Source organism: Curcuma longa, chromosome 19 (assembly GCF_044706935.1).
Source record: "Curcuma longa cultivar G26 ecotype Majalengka, Jawa Barat chromosome 19, ITB_CL_G26_1.1, whole genome shotgun sequence".
Classification (NCBI taxonomy): Eukaryota; Viridiplantae; Streptophyta; class Magnoliopsida; order Zingiberales; family Zingiberaceae; genus Curcuma; species Curcuma longa.
Window position 1 is genome coordinate 5,648,842 of NC_133879.1, and position 20,984 is coordinate 5,669,825.

The 20,984-nt window shown below is 35.8% G+C and overlaps 1 protein-coding gene and 1 pseudogene across 2 annotated transcripts in view; one reads left to right on the forward strand and one right to left on the reverse strand.

Moving 5' to 3' along the window:
- Positions 1 to 4,119, reverse strand: part of LOC141812552 (TOM1-like protein 4) — a 49,495-nt gene extending 45,376 nt beyond the window's left edge. The window contains exons 1-3 of one of the 2 annotated variants that reach the window (XM_074700550.1): positions 3,950 to 4,119; positions 3,582 to 3,699; positions 2,732 to 2,810 (exon numbers count right to left, since the gene is read on the reverse strand). In XM_074700550.1, the coding sequence (XP_074556651.1) occupies positions 2,732 to 2,810; positions 3,582 to 3,691 (189 nt within the window). In that variant the 5' untranslated portion in view covers positions 3,692 to 3,699; positions 3,950 to 4,119. Of the gene's footprint in view, positions 1 to 2,731; positions 2,811 to 3,346; positions 3,484 to 3,581; positions 3,700 to 3,949 lie in introns of those variants that run through there. The other variant, XM_074700551.1, reaches the window with a different exon arrangement.
- Positions 4,120 to 17,077: 12,958 nt separating this feature from the next.
- LOC141812736 (uncharacterized) lies at positions 17,078 to 20,303 on the forward strand (annotated as a pseudogene).
- Positions 20,304 to 20,984: the final 681 nt, after the last annotated feature.

Consider the following 20,984-nt stretch of genomic DNA (forward strand, 5'->3'; position numbering starts at 1 on the left):
ATTCATACCACATGTACAATAGCGATAATAAAGGTAGTAGGAGAATGGATCCCTGCTTCACTACTATGTGAGACCTTTGAGATTATGAGTTAGTATCGATTTTATCCTAAGTGACTATTTAGTTGTCTTCTTGAAGTTTTAATCAGGGTCTGCTACTTTAGCATATATCCTATTGACTGTGTATGATTCGGTCTGTAGAACATGACTAGGAAAGCGACTAATTAAAATGAATAGATTTTAGCTAAAAAGGAATATTAAAATAGATTTATATCTTTGACATTTATTCACTGATCGATCAATTATATTTTTATTGAGTACATAAAATGTAATTGTGAATAATTGTATTGAATAAAGATATTGTGAACATGCTTTTGACATAATAGTCATTATAAGGGATTAGAGATGTTTATATTGATGTAAATGATTTAATCTAGGGTAAATGTAAGATGTTGACGTCTCCAATTTGTTTGAAAGAGCGGCTATGTAAAGTGTAACAACTTTCTTAGCATTAATCGCTCAGAATGGTTGCTGTCACACGAACTATTTTTCCTGATGTATGAATTGGATGTCCTATTTAGTCTTTGTGACTAATTAGTCTTTGTGGCTATATGATCTTTGTAGTTTGACTTGGATGAGTAGGAGATGTTAGTAGTGGGGAGTAGTGGGAAACGTGGGCAGTTACCAAAATTGCCCACTTGCCTCATGAGTTATCCTACTACTCTCCCTTGTTTATAAAAGAGTGCGTCCAAGTTCTGGAGGGAGGGGCTGCAGAATTTTTTCAGAAACTGTACGTCTTGGGGAAATCTCTTTGGAGGAGGAACATCCATTGTTGATAGGGATTTGATTCATGAATAACGAAGGGTTGTTCGATCCGTAACATCCTTCCGACGACAAGTATGAAAAACAAGATTGACAAAGAATCGTTGTAAGTGTTTACAGTTTTAATTTTTTGTTCGATAATTCATGCATTTGAAACAACACAATTGTCAAGTCTTTTTTTTCTCCTTCCTTGTTCCATTATGATAGATATTTCAAAGCCATGCAACCAATAATTCGTTCCTTCATTTTTATCCACTTGATACATGGATGATGGATCCATAGGAAAGTTGAGGTGAAAGCATACAAGGTAAACCAAGAGTTCAAAGGTTTTCAACCACAAGTTGCATTGGTATTTAAGTGATGCATCAATGCACATATTTACCACATTCTGATTATTGGTTCATGATACAAGCATCAAGACACTATCAGTGAACCAAATCTTTGTTTAGTTAACTTGGACAAAAATGATGGATGTGTTTCCAACAATATCTATAGTGGTATGAATCAAATCTAGGTCTAGATGAAATAATACTATCAAACAATTTCAGCAAATGATTTTAAAAGTAAAATTGTAAAGTATAGTAGAAAGTTCAATTATCCCCACAAGATAGAACTTGACCAACCAAAAGATCAATTAATTCTGGTAATGATTGATTAATTCTAGTAATGATTTCTTCCACACTATGGAACAAGATCCTTTTAGTTTGAAACTGGTAGGAGTACTACAAATATATGTGCTTCCTGTTAGCAAACATTATATTACATATACAATTATGTGATGTGCCCAAAGAAGGGCATGCTTATATGCAATTCATGTTCTTGGACAAAACAAACAAATTGTCATGTGCTAATAATAGTTTTATTGCATGCATTACATAGAAAGGTTGTGGAATGGATATGGTTAAACATGATATATGCAAGAGTAAATATTTTATACAAACTACATAATAGATCGAACATCAGGGATTAATTTATTTTTATATGATATGAGTTTAAATCGAAAATGTGAGATACTACAATCAACAGCATCAATTCCTACATATTTTGTTTCACTTAAAAGCATTTAACCTATCATATTGTTAATAAGAATCATTTTAAACCCATCTGACTCTTGTATTTGTGAAACATGGATACTGAGTAAACTCAGCTTGGAGGATGATATAAAAATATGGTCAGTACATATTATGTGGGTGTATGTCATTGTGAGATAAAGACTCTTAGGACAAACCTGAATTAGAATTGTCCTGAGATGATGATAGAAAGCCCTTTATTGTCTCTTAATGATATTTAATGACTTGCATAGAATTCACACAATTCAATAGGTACTAAAAATTTTTAAGTAATGTAATGAACAACTACTATAGTCTATGAAGGTGCAGGAGTGTTTTCATGTAGGATGTTGTAAATAGGATATCACAACTTGTATCAGCAAGCATAAAACATATAATCCCATTGTGCGAGCTTTTTTCTTAGGTGTGCTTATACTATGAAATCTTGATGTAACATATACTTCGTAGAAATTCTTGCTAAAGAATATGTAGTAAGTTCATGGGTAGGGCAAAAGAATTTTTGTGAACACAAGAATTTTTGTTTGTAAGCTAATCTAAGATAAGATTCTAGAGTGTATGTTGTATAAACATGACAACATAATGGCTCAAGTTATATTATTACAGTTGACAGCATCAGGTTAAGAGATTATATAGTAGAGAAATTGAGCAGTTAGACCCTATTATTGTCCCCAAAAAAGCATATTGCTGCATTAGTTCAAAAGAAGAGTGGCCCAGACAATCTGTAAATAGGTCATGAATGCTTTCACTGTCAAATATCAGGAATTTGGATTACACTTTTCAATATATATAATTTTAAAAATATAAAATTTTTAAATTACAGGAAAAGAAAAGCAAGTACTTACAAATAGTGACAGAATTTGAATTTTTGGGTTCTTACTTCCAAGGCGCTTCTTAAGTATTTTTAGTGCATCCTTTGCTTGTCTACTCATAAAGAAAGGATTAGTAAAAAGAGATGTCAATAGTGTAGCATCCATTTAATAATAACAAAAATCTATAAGAGAAACATAATATATATATATATATATATATATATATATATATATATATATATAATAAAACAATTAATACATAATGAGGATAAAACAGCTCAATGAAAATATTAAGCTGATTAGTTAAACAAATAACATAGCAAGCCACTTAACCATACTTCATGAATAATAAATTTCCATATTCCTTGTATATATCAATAAAATATATATGCCGACCTATCTAAATCCATAGATGTAATGTTCTCAAAACTAGCTTATATTAATAGACTAAAATGTAGGTTCAATATATCAGATGTATATATATACTATTAGCATCAAGTCCGGCAATTTATGAGAATGCTTCACAGTAAATTTCTCTAATCATTCACAAGAAAACCAACTCCTTGAAAGTTGGAGATGCTGAAGAAAAAGAAAATGTCTGACACATCTGATTAGCTATATCAAGTATATATATGAAACCAAGCTTACCTAGCCATCAAAAGGTTCAAATCTATCAACAATATCTTTTGGATAACCAAAGAAACTAGATGCGGTAAGGTGGAAAAAGGCAGCATCCAAGCTCATGGAACAATCCCAAGGTCACCAAGTGACTCGTCATTCAGTAACTTCCCCCGACACAAAACAAAATGCCAAGTAAAACCAAATGAAAATGCCACAACAAATCGAGATCTGCTAAAGGGAAAGAGCAGGCAACGAAAGGTACCCAGGATCCATATTAATAATGTCGCACAACTCGATGTTGATCGCCCAGTCCGGGCCGATTAGCGAATCGCTCGTAGCCCGTTCCGCGCACACCGCCGCCGTAGCCATCATCAACAAATCTGCCCACGTAAGGGGGGAAAAAAGGAATGCACCAAACACAAGTTAGCATAATATCAAATTTCAACGCTCCAAAGAAACCCTCCCAGAACCCTCAAAATCTTCTTCCTACAGAACAAATATCTGGGAAAAAAATCTATAAAAGACAAGGAAGAAAAGGAAAACACCACAGATTCATGGCATTGCAAGAGCTAAGCAACCGATCATGGTGACAAAGTAAAAAACCAATCCGGAGGACGCCAAATCGATTACCTTCACGCCAGCGAGAAGCGATGAAAAATCCCTTTCCGCAACAAATTCTTATCTTAAGGAAGAATTAAGCAGATTAGTTCGTCAAAATCAAGTAGCCAAACTATAATTTAAAGAAGAAAAACAACGGAGAAGAAGGAAGGAGCTCGACGGTTGAACGCATGCCGTTCCAGAGGGATCGAGGGAGGAACAAGACGGCAAAGAGTGCTACATACTAGTTTTTGTAGTCAAAATTATCCACCACGAAGTCCAACGGGTTAATGTGAAACCAGCTCAATGGATCGGATCCACAGATTGGCTCTCGGATTTACGATCCGACTGGACTGCTTTGAAAATTTTGATTCAACTGGTTTCTAATAGGTATAAAATCAAAAGAGTGCTGTTTTTTTTTAATCTTCATTATCACTTTTTTTTAAAAAATTTATCAAAAGGCCACTTTATCCCTTATTTTATATCTAAAATATTTTGATTATTCTCAACCAATCTAAAATCATAAATATAAATCAAAAGTTTAATAACTCACTTTGTAGTTTAAATTGTATGTATAAATTATATTTTGAATTTATTTAATAAGTGAATTAGAAGATTAATAAGGTGAAATTTGAAGCTTTGAATTATTAAAAAAGAGAGTAGCTTTGACTTAACCAAGTAGTAACAGGGTTTGGTCATCAGCATTGACCTTTTCGCCGCATCCTTGTCGGGACTTAGATGAAAGCTAACAACTTGTCAGGAAAGTTAATTAGCTCATCTGTTGTGGGAAAATGGTATGTTTACGTGTCACTACAGCCAATGTTTAAATGAAAGTTATTTCTTTTAAGAAACATTGCAAGACAATATAAACAATATTTGTTTGAATGCTGAACAAACAGAGGCACAGATCTACAAATTAGAGGTGGATTGAATTTTGAATATGAAAGGGTAGACTAAACAACAAAATAAAATAAACAAATAGAAAAAAAATAATACATTAATTTTCTTTGATGTTAAATTATAATTTATAAAATATCTATGTGAATTTTTTTAGACTGAACTAGAGTTTAAGAGTCTTATCTTAGATTCGGTCTCCGGAGACACAAGAACAAGATAATGATCTAAAAAGTTAAATGTGCACTTTATGGTGTAACTTATCAAACGAACTGTTTTAAGATATCTGTTTATGAAAAAAGGAAAAACAAAAAAAACATAGATTTAATTCATTTAACTTGAAAGCTAGATGACTTAAGTGTATTAGACAAACATGGCAGTTTCTTCATCTATTTTTAAGGTTTCATGAAGCTATTACAATTATAGAGAACTAATCATGTTCAATTTGACTAGGATAGACTTGCAATACAATTAATTACAAGGAAGTTATTATTGGATTGGATGATATAGCTAAAGGGGTGAATAGTATTTTTATTGCTTGTATTCATACTTGTCTCTATGATTTATTAATATGCAATAAAAAATAATAATAATAGATATAACAATACAAGCACACAAATAAATCAATCTTTACATAGTTCAAAATTAACTCAGTTTTAAGAGACTTAGAGGCATTTAATATCTAAACGAGGAACAAACGTGCTCGAAAGAATGATCAGTTAACCTCCTACTTATGGTGTTGACATCTTGGCTATATAAGCAAGAAACGCATGATCGAACTACAAAGGATTGACAGTTTGAAATTATTTGAATTATTTCTTTAGTAAAAGGTGAAATCTGTCATCCTAGGCCCCACATGATCGGCTCACGACCATCTGTGAGGAGGTAAATCGAGAAGTTGTAATTGACCACGACGGTAGAGGGCATTATCTCGGCTTCACTGAGATTCGACCCCTTGTTTACTTTAGCAAGTCTGCCCTGTCATTACCAACTCAACTATGCCCCGAGGGTCATTTGAATTACATTCATTTGAAACATGTGAATCATGTTTTAAGGGCAAGATGATTAAATTATCTTTTATCTGAAAGGGTAAACTAGTGGGAGAGTTGTTTGGCTTATACATATCGATGTATGTGGTCCAATGTTAACTCAAGTACAAGGAGATTTTAACTACTTCATTATCTTTATCGATGATCATTCACGATTTGAGTATATGTATTTAATGAAATATAAATCTGAGATCTTTGAAAAGTTCAAAGAATTTAGAATTGAAGTAGAGAAATAGCTTGACAAGAGTATTAAAACATTTAGATCTAATCGAGGTGGTAATACTTAAGTTAAGAGTTTTAAGATTATCTTAGAGATAATAGGATATTATCTCATTAGACTCCGCTGTATACACCCGATCATAACAGTGTATTTAAGAAGTAAAATCGAATATAGTTGGACATAATGAGGTTAATAATAAATCATGTAAATCTTCTCATATCCTTTTAGGCAACGCACTTGAGACAACTGTTTACTTGTTAAACAGAGTCCCGACTAAGGTAGTCTTTGCTACTTCATACGAGATATGAAATAGTAAAATCTCACTTATTTTACTTAAAGATATGGGATTGTCCTACTTACGTGAAGAGGACTGTATCAGATAAGATGGAAGCTAAATCTGATAAATATCTATTTATTGGATACCCTAAGGAAACGAGAGGTTACCAATTATATTCTCCCATGGAACAAAAGTGTTTGTTTCAAGGCATACCATATCTCTAGAAAAGTTTCTCTTGTAAGAAATAATGGGAGTAGAGTTGAACTTAGTGAAGTTCAAGAGACTCAAATAGATATTAATGAGACACCTAGTCAAGAACCACAACCGATTACTCATACTGATGAGCCATCGGCTGAACTTTTGGAGATGCAACCTCTTTGTAGATTTAGTAGGGCACGCAATATTCCAGAGAAATATGAATTTTTTGTAAGTGAATCAAATGGCGTGTTACTCATAGAGGATGAGAAAACTACTAATTATGAAGAAGTTTTGAAAAATTCAGAAAGAGATAAATGGTTAACAACCATGAAGTCGGAAATAAATTTTATTAAAGTTAAGTTTTAACTTGGAGGAATATTCATTTTGATGAGGCAATCAAAGAGGTTGATTCCTCACAAAATCTAATGAACCCTTTGTGTATAAGGAGGTTAGTGGGAGTGCGATTGTATTCCTATGATTATATATTAATAACATATTAATGATAGAAAATGATATGTCCATTCTGTAGTCAGTCAAACTATGGTTAGTCAAATGTTCTCCATGAAAGACATGGGAGAAGAGACCTAAATCCTTGGGATTAAGATCTATAGAGATAGATCAAAGAGGTTGCTTAGTCTTTCACAGTCTAAATAAATAGACAATGTGCTAAAGTGGTTTAGCATGCTTAAATCCAAGAAAAGTTACATACTCATCAAGCATGGTCACTTTCGAAGTCTACATATTCACAGACAAAAGATGAGAGGATTTATATGAGTAAGATTCCTTATGCTTCGGCAATGGGATCTATCATGTATGCTATGATGTGTACGACGCTCGATGTATCATGTACTCTTAGTGTCACTAGCAGATACTAGTCAGGTTCAGGAATGGACCATAGGGGGGCTGTCAAGAAAATCCTTAAGTACTTGCAAAAAATTAATGATGTGTTCTTGATATATGGAGATGGTGATATGGTTACATGTGGGTATACTAATGCCAGCTACCGGACAGACAAGAATGATTTCAAGTCCCAGTTTAGGTACATATTCACTTAAAATTGTGGCACAATAAGTTAAAAGTGTTTTAAATAAGACACTATTGTAGCTTGTGAAGCAACAAATGAATCAATTTAGATCAGGAAGTTCAACATGGTTCTAACCATTATTGAAGCATTACTTGTTTACTATGACAACAATAGAGCAATTACGTAGGCGATGGAATCTAGGTCTCACCATCGATCCGAACATGTGCTTCAGCGATATCAATTGATCAAAAAGATCATTAGTTGAAGAGAAATACAAATCAAAAAATTTTGGCCACCGAAAGAAACTTTGCGGATCTTTTAATCTCTACCTTAAAGTAAATTTGAGGAACACATAGAAGCGCATGGTATTGGATACCATGGTGATTGACCTTAGGTCAAGTGAAAGTATATTATATTTAATAGGTGTCTTAAGATAATCGCCTTATTGTTATACTATTTATTGGATAAATAGAAATTCACTATTTGAGTGCATATTCTATATGTGTTTGATTGTATCTTAAGCTTATTTATTGAATATCCGCAATACGATTCATAGCATGAGAGAATTTATGATTAAATCACAACTAGTGAGCATCTCTACATATGCAATTATGAATGTATTAAAATTATCCCTAGTCGATGAATTGATGAGCATGGATGTTATCAATTCTATTGAGACTAGCACATTTTAAATTCCTTTGTTTACCAAGCAGCGGTTCTCACTAGCTTGAGATATTGGATATTGAGAGTTAAACGTGGATGTTAGTTAAAACTAACTAGTTCATTGAAGTGACTTACCATGAAATTTTATATGGTTCTATATATATGTCAATGAAGATCTCGGTGCAGTTTAAGTGCGAGTTTCCTTTGACTTGTGGTATTCAAGTCACCTTGATCATGGATGCTTATACTTTGATATTTTAAACAAACATCTCCGAGAAGGTGTTGACCCAGAATGATTGGATATAAGCTAAAGTACCCGAAGGTGTTTGAATAGCCTATAGAGGATTCACCGCTCCTTGAAAAAAAAAAGATGTATATCATGCGATTGCTTGTTAGGATTGTTACTGAAAGTCTTTAGCCAAAGCATCACATGTCAAGAGTATAACACTCTTAGACACATGTACAAGTACCTTGTGTAACGCCCGTAAATTTTCTCATAGATTTTTTATAAAGTTTTCTAAAAAAAAACTTATAATAGCCAAGGTTGGAACCTTAAACCTCTAAATAATAGAGTTAAAGAAAGGATAATAATAACCATTAGTCCCATAGGGATTTTCTATTATAAAATGGGGAAACATTATAATTATACAAGTTAAACACGAAGAGATGCTCCATTAAATTAGTATAAAAAGGGGAAGTTAGAGAGAAAATTTAGGGTTTTACCGTCGTATTCTTTTGGGCAAAAACAGAAGAGGGTGGCCGACCAAGAGAAGGGAGTAAGGGCCTTATTCGTATCTTCCTTCCTCTCTTTCCTCTCTTTCCTCTCCTTCCTCTCCTTCCTCTCCTTCCTCTTCTTCCTTGTGGTGGTCAGCCAAAAGAAGGAAATAAGGGTCTTATTCGTAAGATTCGGGCATACACAAAGAATTCTAAGTACGCAAGAGTTTCGGAGTCCTCAACCATAGGGTTTTTCATTAGTAAGTACAAGAAGAAAGATATAAGTACTCCTCACCTGCAGTAAGGGTTGTTCTCGATGTTTTCCTTGCTATCGTAGAATTATTTATCTTGTCAAAATAATATGTAGAATGTTTGAATGATTATTTTCGCTTCATATATGAAACTCTAGTTTTATTTAAAAGTTCATATGCATGTGAAAAAAAACATTCTTTTATCATTCTAAGTCCTCTTTAAAGTTGATGAGAAGTTTATAAGCAAGGGAAGACCAAGGTCTTGAAAGGATCCTTAATTCAAGAATTTGAGGATCAAAATATATCAAGTATTTAAAGACATGCCAAGGCATTCTATTATATGAGTACTAAAGATAACAAGTTATGTTACTTTGAAAAGGCTAGTACCCGACTTTCAAGGTTGTCGTAAAACAAATCCAGGTTACCAATTTCAAGGTCTTAGCCCTTGTAGAACTGGTGGCTCGCTACCCCAATTTCTATTAGGGAGCGCGCTTTGGTACTATGCCTGGGCCCAAAAGAAATTTGAATATTTATTTTAAAGTAAAGTTATAAGTATAAGTAAGTTTTCAGTATTTATAAATTTATGGAGTATAAGTATAAGCAAGTTCATTGTTAACATGTTTCATGAGTTTAAGTACAAGTCATTATGAATGTAGAAAGCATGTGATTTTCTTTTACAAGAGCATGAAAGTTTTAAAGAGATTACATGTGCACTTCTTCATGTTTTTGTGAGTTAGAAAGTACTTACTAAGCTATCTGCTTATAGTTGCATTTTTTCTCTTACTGTAACCAAAGGAAAGGAAAAGTTAAGCTAAAGAAGAAGAAGGCAAGGGTGCGTATTGGTGTGTGTGGCAGCGGAACCGTGAATTGATCTTGGAACTTGCCAGTGTCGATTGTGTTAAAGTCTTATAGTGTCATTTAGTTGCTTCCGCATATTATTTTTGCATGTTTAGAGTTGCATGTTTAGTCTTATGTTGAGTTCTCGCTAGTATTGATGTTAAGAATTGTTTAACAATTCACGTGTAGTAATTTGCTCATTCATGGTTAGTATTTACTTATCAAAGAAATTAGGTTGCGTCATTTTATCTCCACATGATACAGTCGACTCGTAAGATAAAATAAAGAAAACCTTGGAGTGGTGGTAAGTAATATAATACTTTAGTAAGAGTTGTCTAGAGTTCAAACCTTGATTCATGCATATATATTTATAAATTTTTTTAAAGAAGCTACTTTTTTCATATGTGATTGGGATATATGTTTAACAATTCATGTCTTCCCTCTATAATAGTTCATGTTCTAAAATTATACATGTTAATGAACATATTGAATCAAATCTTAAGTTTATGCATATTGATATTTCTTCAATATATGTTAAGATAAAATAGGATAGTAACGTCCCCCTTATTAGTGTAAGAAGGGAGGGTGTTACACCTTGAATTCACAGGATAAGAAAGTAAGCTTGGGCTAGGTGTGACTTAGTCAACCTAGTGGGGACTACACACAAATAGACCATGTCTTGAACCAAGCGGGTATAAGACGGTGAAAGGAATGCAACATGTTTCATTATAGTTGCTGGAGAGTTTAGAAATCATTATGGAGTCAATCATTAATTTTTTAGTTAATTGGGGATCATGATGTACTACTAGGTGACATTCATGATCGTTCTGCAATTAATGGTTAATTACGGACGACCAATATAACTAAGAACCTATTGGGTCACACACACTACAAGTTCTCTGAATGACTTAAAATGAGTTTGAAAATTAGATTCTTATATCAAGAGAAATAAAGTCTGGTTGAACTAGACAAAGATAAAATAATGGACTTCGTCTTATGAAGATGAAATAAACAAAATTAGTTTGGTTCAAATTGAGGTGATTTGGTTATTGAACCAAATGATTCGATTTTGAATCAAATTGAATTAACTTGGTTTGGTTCATAATGGAAGATATTTTGGTAAAACAGAAGTAATGATGGGCTACGTCTTGTGAAGATGAAATGAACAAAACTGATTTGGATCAAATCGGAGGTCATTTGGTTATTGAACCAACCGATTTAATTTTAAACCAAATTGAACCCAAATTGCTACAGTACCCCGTCTGTCTTGCTACAGTAATCGGACTGATTCGCTACAGTAAACCCTAAAAATCTAGTTCAAGCTAATTTAGTTTTTTTTTTTTTTCTAATTTGATTTTTTTTCCCCGTTCGACCGCGGCATGCGAGAATCGCGAGGAAGTCATGATTCTTGTTTCTGTCGGCGACGCGGTCACGATTCTGCTCGCGATCCAGTGTCCACCGCTGATAAAATCGCGAGGAGCATGCTTTAAAAGCAAGCCATCCGTGTGGAGAGGAGAAGACATAGCAAACCCTAGACACCCTTGTCTTCTTCGTTTGTGAGAAGAAAACCTAGCCGCCTTCGTGAATCACGATAGATCGACCGTCATCTCCTCTTTCCTGTTATCGATCGATAAGAACCTTAGCACCGCACGATTCTGTTAAGCCAATCACAATTAAGGGTGTGCACATTTTCTTCCCCGACAACACAGTGGCTGCTCCTGAGCTCCGTCCCCTGCTTCTCCTGAATAGAGGATGCCGACAACGTGTGTAAAGAGGATGGATCGTGATTTCCTGATCGTCATCAGGAACCCTAGTGCCACCTCTTTCACGAGAGAGAAGCGATTGAAAACCTTAGAACATCGTTGGTTGCTGATTTTGCGTGATCATCTTCTCCCGATCGAGTGTCATGCTGGAATGTTCTTTGATTTTAGCAACCTGTGAGGGAGATCTCGAGCCACTTGCATTTTCTTTCTTCCTAGAAAAACAAATCCAACCGTAACTGTTATTCTCCCATGATCACAATTTTCCTTTCTTAGGATCAAAATTTCTCCTTGTGCGCTCGTCGCTTCTTTTGATTTTCTCCTGATTGGAAAAACCCTAATGAAGTCGGCTGCCTTATCCCATTAAGCTTTTCTTGAGCTTGTGGGTCGCTGCTGAGTTCCAGTCCCAGCCATTGGGGAGTAGGGAGCACCAGCCAACGTGGGACGTCAGCAGCTTGGTGTTCCCATGGACAGCAACCATCAGAGTCGCTACTGAGTTGCAATTGGGGTTTGCTGCCGAAAGCTTGTGAAGCCTCTAGAGATCATTCCATCAACTTCAGAAAGGTTCCAACCATTTGTCCCAAATGGACAGTCAAAGGTTAACCACCGAAAATTACATCGAGAATACGATTGTCGGTGATAGTTAAAAAAATCTTAAAAACCTATCGCAATAAATATTATCGCGTATTTTGATTATTAGAGTTTTTCTCTCAAATCGATCGTTGTTGATCATCGACTAGTACTAAAGATGGTGATGTGACTCATGGCTTTGCAAACCATTCAGACGAAAACTTGGCATGGATCACTAGTAGAGCTGAAACTTTAACAAGGGCTGCTCAATTAATGTCATTCTCCCTAAGCGTCGTATGCTAGGTACGCCGTAAAATATTTGTTATTTTAAAAAATTTTAAATTCCAGTTATGTCATGTACTTGTTATATCCTGTATGTGTGTATTGCATGTGTTGTAATAATTAAGTTTAATTATTATTTTTCTTCTGTTGTACATTTTTACGGAACGTGTAAATACGCACAACGCACCAGAACAATCCCAACAGTCTATGGGTCCACGGAAAAAAGACGAGAGGATTTACATGAGTAAGATTTCTTATATTTCGGCAATAAGATCTATCATATATGTTATGATATATAGGAGGCCCGATGTATCATTTGCTTTAAGTGTCACGAGTAGATACTAGTTAGATTTAAGAATTGATCATTGGATGGTTGTCCAGACAATCCTTAAGTATTTGTGAAGAACTAAGGATGTGTTCTTAGTATATGGAGATAGTGATATAGATACACGCGAGTATATTGATGCTAGCTACCAGACAGACAAGGATGATTCCAAGTCGTAGTTTGGGTATATATTCACTTTAAATTATGATGTAATAATTTAGAAGAGTTTCAAACAAGACATCATTACAGCTTGTGAAGCAACAAAAAAAGCGATTTGGATGAGGAAGTTCATCACTAAACTTAGAGTGGCTCCAACTATTGTTGAAGCATTACCTGTTTACTACGACAATAATGAAGCAATCGCACAAGCGATGGAACTTAGGTCTCACCATCGATCCCAACACGTACATCGGCATTATCAATTGATTAGAGAGATCATCAGTAGAAGAGAAATACAAATCGAGATGAGTCCCATCGAAAGGAACCTTATGGATCCTTTGATGAAACATCTACCTTAAAGTAAGTTTGAGTAACACATAGAGGCACGTGGTGTTGGATACCATGGCAATTGACCTTAGGCCAAGTGGGAGTATGTTATATTTGAGAGATGTCTTAAGACAATTGCTTTATGGTTGAACTATTTATTAGATAAATAGAACTTTACTATTTGAGTGCAATTCTCTATGTGTTTAATTGGATCTTAAACTCATTTACTAAATATTCGCAATACAATTCATAGCATGAGAGAATTTGTGATTGATCACAACTAGTGAGCATCTCTACATGTACAATTATAAATGTATTGAAATTATCTCTGGTTGATAAATCGATGAGCATAGACGTCATCAATTCGATTGAGACTAGCACGTTTTAAACTCTTTGATTTACTAAGCAGCTGTCTCACTGGCTGGAGACATTGGATATTGAGAGTTAAACGTGGATTATAGTTAAAGGTAACTAGTTTATTAGAGTGACCTACCATGAGACTTCATATGGTTCTATACATATAGAGATATGTCAATGAAGATCTTGGTGTAGTTTAAGTGTGAATTTCCTTTGAATTGCGGTATTCAAGTCATCTTGGTTATGGAGACTTATACTTTGACATCTCAAGTAAATATCTCCAAGGAGGTGTAGACGACATCTTAAGCAAATATCTCCAAGGAGGTATAGACCCAGGATGATTGGGTGTAAGTCGAAGTACCTGAAGGTATTTGGATAACCCATAGAGGATTTATCGCTCATTGAAAAAGGAGATGTATCCCCTGTGGTCGTTTGTTAAGATTATTACTAAAAGTCTTTGGACAAATTATTACATATCAAGAGTATGATACTCTTGGAGACATGTATGAATCCGCAAGACAATAAAGCAAGCTTGGGCTAGGTGTCACGTAGTTAGTCTAGTGGAGACTGACACAAATAGATTATATTCTGAACTAAGTGGGTATAAGATAGTGAAAGAAATGAGGCACGTTTCATTGTAGCTACTGAAAGGTTTAGAAATGGTTCTGAGATCGATCGTTGATTTTTCGATCAATTGAGGGTCATGATATACTACTAGGTGTCATTCATGATCGTTTCGTAATTAATGATTAATTAAATACGAGAACCTATTGGGTCACATACACTACATATTTCTCTAAAGAATTTAAAACGAGTTTGAGAATTGAATTCTCAGAACGAGAGAAATAAAGTCTGATTGGAGCGGACAAAGGGCAAAAATGATGGATTTCATCTTATGAAGACGAAATGAACCAAATTAGTTTAGTTCCTAATGGAAAGATATTTTGACAGATCAGAAACGATGATGGGCTTCTTCTTATGAAGATGAAATAAATGAAAATTGGTTTGGTTTTGATTAGAGGTGTTTTTGTTACTGAACCAAACGATTTAATTTTGGACCAAATTGGACTGACTGGTTTGGTTTTGAACTAAACTTGAGTTAATCGGCATATGAGGTTTGGGTATTGAGTTAAGAGATGGGGTTTTGGATTGGATCCAAATCCAATAAGATGTTGTATGAGATATAACATTAAACAAGGAATGGACGATTGAGATTAAAACTATGTTTAATCACAACCATCCATCCATCTTAACCTAAAACTCTGATTTGCTATAGTGCCTAGTCTGGTTCGCTATAGTGAACCCTAGGTTGAACCTGGTTTAGTTTTTTCCCTTGGTTTTCTAGTTTTCTTCTGGCCATTTACACAAAAAGGAATCACGACTTTCTCCTCGCAATACTGAGATAGTCGGCGTAGAAATCACATTAATTACGATTTAAGCTGGCCGACCGTGTGCAGAGGAGGTCGACGGAAAAACCCTAGCCGCCTTCAAGGATCGCATGAGCACCGTCGACTCCCAAAATCACGATTGAGGTTTTCCATGGTGGTAGGTGCAATTGTTGATTTTTCTCGATTGAGCTTCTCCTTTGCATGAAGAAGAAATTGTTAGGATCGTCCCAGTGCAATGCGCGTGTTCTCACGTTTCAAAAACATACGTAGTGAAAATAAATAAATAATTAAGACTAATTATCATCACACACGCATGCATAAACAGAAATTAACAACATACAAGGCATGACAGGAAATTAAAATTTTACAGAATAATAAATTATTCTAAACGCGTATCTCGCGATGACGTTGAGCGGTGTTGGAATCAATCGAGCGATCCTCGTCGAAGTCTTACCTCTACTGGTGATCAATGCCAAGCTCTCATCTGGACGGCTTCAGAAGCCACGAGTCAGGTCATCGTCTTCGGTACTAGCCGATGATCGATGACAATCGAATCAAGAGAAGCCTTATTCCGGAAATCACGCAACAACGTTTGTTGCGTTCGTTCTGGGATTTTAACTATCATCGAAAATCATATTTTCGATGTACTTTCAGTGGTCAACCATTGACCATTGATCTAGGATAAATTGTCAGAACATTTCCGATAAAGATGAAATAATTTTTGAGAGCTTTGTAAGCTCTAGGAAAGATGATAGAGGATTATCGGATGATCAAAATTTGATTGGCAACAGTCGAAAAACTTATCCGATAGTTGGACACAATTTTCAGCGATCGAACAACGAATTCCGACGTCTAAAAATCCTAATACAAACAGCCTTCCTTCTCTTTTCCCACATAGCCAAACATGAACAATATCCCAAGAAGAACATCTCCTCCTCTCCCACATGGTTTTCTCCAGCTGCAACTCCGATAGAGGCTCCTCTCCGGCGATGACTTCCTCCGGTGACCAACCAATGGCAGAATAGAGAGGGAGAGGTCCGATCAGGCTTTGGTGGTGGAGAACAGAGAAGAGAAGAGGGAAAGGAAAATTAGGGTTTTGGCTTCACTTTCTCCTCACAACGACAAAGCGAAAAGGCAACGGTGGCACTCTAGTTTGCTCGCGCGTAGGAAGAAAAGAACAACATAATTTCATATGTGCACCACGAATATTTAGTATAAAAAAATAATGAGACGAATCTCAAACATATGAATTATATATAAAAAATAATTATTTAGCATATGTTTACGATTGAGTTTTCCAATCTGATGCCATAAGAGGACTATTTCCAAGCCAAAAAATTATTCATGCTTACGATATTTTTTTTAAAAAATAAAAAAGTGAGGAATGAGAAGAAAAAAATAATTTCACTGTGCAGAAACATACAGTTTGTCCAACGACTAGTTGGGCTTAAGCTCGCAGAGGACAAAATGAGAATGTTATGTGCAAACTACGTAGTAACAGAGCTCAATAAAAAAATAATCATAAAAATTCAAAATTTTTTTTGTCTCAGTCGAATTATTATTAACTTCGTAATAATAAGAAATCAACTTTATTACTAGGCATTCGCCGTTTGGAGCTTAATAATAATCGTATAATGATGACAAATTCTAACAAACAAGGCATAAATCAGTTATATATCTTTTTTTCTTTTTTTTTGTTATTTCTAAATAAATAAGATGAATAGAAATAAATGGAAGAAAGAATGTAGGAGTGGTCCCCAGCCCTCTGTTTCTCTGGCCATGTCGCCACGTCACCATTTCTCCGGAGGTGCGCGTGCGATTTATAAGACCCACGCTCTCGTCTGCGCTGTCGACCACCACACTCCACTCCCTCTTATCTCCCCTCGCTCGTAACGCCGCTGATGGCCGAGCTTCTTCACCGTCCGATTTCTGCGATCACGCGACTTCACGAATCTCGAGGCACTCCTTCCGCTCCTCGCCGAACATCTTGAGAAGGCCTCGTCGTCGTCGTCGTCCCCTTCTCCTCCGGCGCCGTCGCCGTCGCCGTTCCCCATATCAATTCCGAGTACTCTTACTTCCGGATTTCATTGATTATTCTTTTAATTTTTCGTTTGTTTGTTTGAGAAATTTGTTGGGTGGAAGAGGAGAAAGGGATTGGTACATAGATTTGAGTAGATGGCGGAAGCGAAGCCTACCTTGAAGCCGGTGCTCCACAAGCCGCCCGGTTATCGCGATCCGGAGGCGCCGCAGCCGACCGTTCCGAAGGCGCCTCCCCGCCGGCGACCGCTTCCGCCATCTTTCCGCCAGCCCGGGAAGCCGCTCCCGACGCCGCCACCGCTCTCGGCGCTCCTGCTGCTGCCGCCTCTGCTGCTGGGCCTCCGTAGTTGTTCTCGCCTTGGCCGCGCTCATCGCGGTCGCCGCCGGGCTCGCCTACCTCTGGTTCCAGCCGCGGCTCCCCTCCTTCCGTCTCGAGTCGCTAAACGCCACCCGCCTCCGAGTCGGCTCCCGGTCCGACGGCACATTCCTCGACGTCTCCACTTCAGTCGGGATCCTCGTTTCCAACCCCAACGGGAGGATTGTGCTCGAGTACGGGGACTGGGAGGCGCGGGTGAGGGTGGCGGATGATGACGGCGACGTGGATGTGGGGGTGGCGGAGGTCGCAGGGTTCGAACAGGGTAGGAGAAATCGGACGGTGGTGCGCTTCAAGACGGCGGCCAAAGCGGTGGCGGTGGACGAGGTTGCCGGCGGAAGGATCCAAGCGGGGTTCAGGAGCAAGGAGATAAAGCTCGGGGTGAATCTGAGAACTAGGGTGGGGCTTCGGATGGGCGGTACTAGCACCGGAAAGTTGCCGATCCGAGTGGGGTGCAGCCCGGTGAGCTTAAGGCAGGGGGTGAGCCATGGGACTCTCCCATTGTGTCGCTTATACTTGTTTAGATGGTATGCTCTCCTCTCTCAGCTTCAAATTAATGTTTGTTCTTTTAACTAAACAAAAGGAAAATTATTGTTACTTCTTTACTGCTATACTAATCATTATTTGCTAAATCCATGCCCCTTTTCTTTGAGAATATGATTGAGTTCAAGGCTTCAGATACTTCAATCCAATTCACTTATTCTACAACTATGTGGCTTTAATCTGTTCTGGTGATTAACACGTAGAACAACTCTGCCATATTATTTGAACTTTGTGGTTTTATTTACACTAGGATAATAGTTATTCGAAACAAGAATTGTTTGTTTTTTAATCTTAATTTGTTCTTGGAGCATTTTTTGATCAAGCTGACCCGTCCTATTGAAATTTGTTGATAGGCCTTAGCAATTCAGTAATAATCAATGCTCTACCTTGCTTTTTTTTTTAAAATCCAGAAATGCTTCTACCTTTCAACTTATTAGGATAATTGGCTCTATTTTATTGCATAGCTGCCCTGTAGCACTTATTAATACTTGCAACTGTTTAATGATCAAATGTTAATTTGATAGGTGTGCATTGTTCACTAATATAGATTACATCTACAGCAATTAGCATAATTAAGTTTCAAGATGTGTCTTTTACAGGATTAGGTGCCATGTCAAAGCAACCATTAATCTTAGCACTGATGCACATTATTGTTTCCAAATCCTTTTTCACACTGATTCGGGATACATTTGAGACCTTTTCAAAGGTCATTTTTGTTTGTCTTCCAAGATAACAAGTTGATATTATTGATTATTAATTATGATAGTGATAGTTTATATTGCATCTATCAGGCTAGCTGCATATCCACTGGATAATTGATGTTACAACCCAAACAACTGCAAAATTCAACTATTAAAGTAAATTGTTATATAGGGCTTCTGGTTTGTTTGCTGAAACTTATGTAAATGAATATATAACATTTTTTTTTCAAATGAGCTTAAAAACATTTGATGCCATAATATGGATGCCAGTAAGTTTTTGAGCCAAAGGCTTCTTGTTTCATGAATCTTTATTTATTTAATCTTTTACCATTTTTGAAGAAAGTTTCATTGCAATTGAAAGTTAAAAGTCTGCTCAAGTGATGTTTCTACTGTTCAATATTGATTAAGAATAAACGGATCAGTATTTCTACACCAGACTTGCTACCTAGAAACAAATGGAAAGAGAAATTGCTAATGAAATATATCTAATTCATTGTACAAAGGGAGATTTGGTAATGAGAGAAGTTGGAGCTTTGGTTGAGTCACATATTTGTAGGTGTGATGTGGTAGTCTGTTCTTTTCCTTGGCCAGTAGGATCCACCTATTACAACTATGAAAGCTTAGAATGGACAAATGCATATGACCTTGCTGGAAGCTCGATAGTGAAGCATGATCCCACTGATGGCTTTGTTTGTTTTGTTTGCTAAAGAGCACCCATATTTTCACATGCAAGTGTCTCCCATAATTAAGGGAAAACCACCTTCTTTTTTCCTTAAGATGTGGTGCATATCCTGAAACTATTATTCAGTGATCAAACATCGAACTTTGTCTGCCACACACACTAGCTTAAGCAACAGAAGACAAAACCGTAGACCCGAAGTTTCATCAATTCCTTGAACAAATTGTTATGGAAATCAGAACTCTCTTCATTTCAAACAAACTAAACAATCTCAAAGACAGAACGCAAACAATATTATTATTCATCTTTGTAAACAGAATGATAGTAGGCTCACATAATCAAGTCCATTCTGCTAGTCAAACTTATGTCCTCAATTGAAAGGAAATAGATTGTCATGTGATTAGTTTGTCAATTATATCTCTTTTTTTACTCAAATCCTATGGTTAACTTTATTAATATATCAGTGGTTTACACTCGATATTCACACTATTCTTGCATAGTCTTTTGTGAGCTCAAGCTATTTGCTATTCAAGACTTTATTCCTCTCTTTGTGCAACAATTTCAGGATTAACCTGCAAAAGAAAGGCTCGTAGATGTTGCTGTGTGCTCAATGCTGGGTTCCTATCATAGTCACTGGGAGAAGATTGGTAAGCTGAGTTGATCTTCAATTTCTCAATCACTGTGATTTTGCACTGTATTTCTTAAAAAGTTTGTATTTATGCAAATAGTTATAGTTTTCAAAGAAACCTAAATGATTATTTGGATAAACATTTAAAAAATTCTCACGTATAATTTTGATACACTTTTATATAATGAATTGGATTGTAAGTTATATTAATGGCTAATTTATTATCACAATAAAGTAGCATAGTATTTTCAATTTAAATTTTTAAATCTTTCATCATTCTTTTGATCCATGAGTCATAGTTTTGTATTCCATCATGTCATTAAATTTTCTCATACCATCGTGCAATATTCAGAAGTTGGTTTTCTATCATCAATTGATCATGCTCAATTGTATCAGTATATGCACATACTTTTTTTATTCTCAGTTTTTGCAAAGAACAGGTCTTTTCCAGGAGTGTTTCAAATATCTCAAAATTTTATATACTATATTTAAATGACTTTGTCATGAGTGCATATATTGACTAACCAGGTTAACTATAAAGATAATATTTAGGCGTGTATGTAAGAGATATATATTTAGGTGTGTAGGTAAGAGATATATCATGAGTTTTCTAATAAGTCGTTGATAATTATCTTTGTCAATCGAGTTTCTAAATATTTTTCTCTTATTTTCTAATTCAATTGGTGTGTTACTTGTTTTACATCCTAACATGCCAATTTCTTTTAACAAATTTAAAGTGTATTTGAGATCGAAATATCTTTTTTGCAGTAAATGATCTTCATTTCCAGAGACTTTTCCAGAGACTTCAAAGT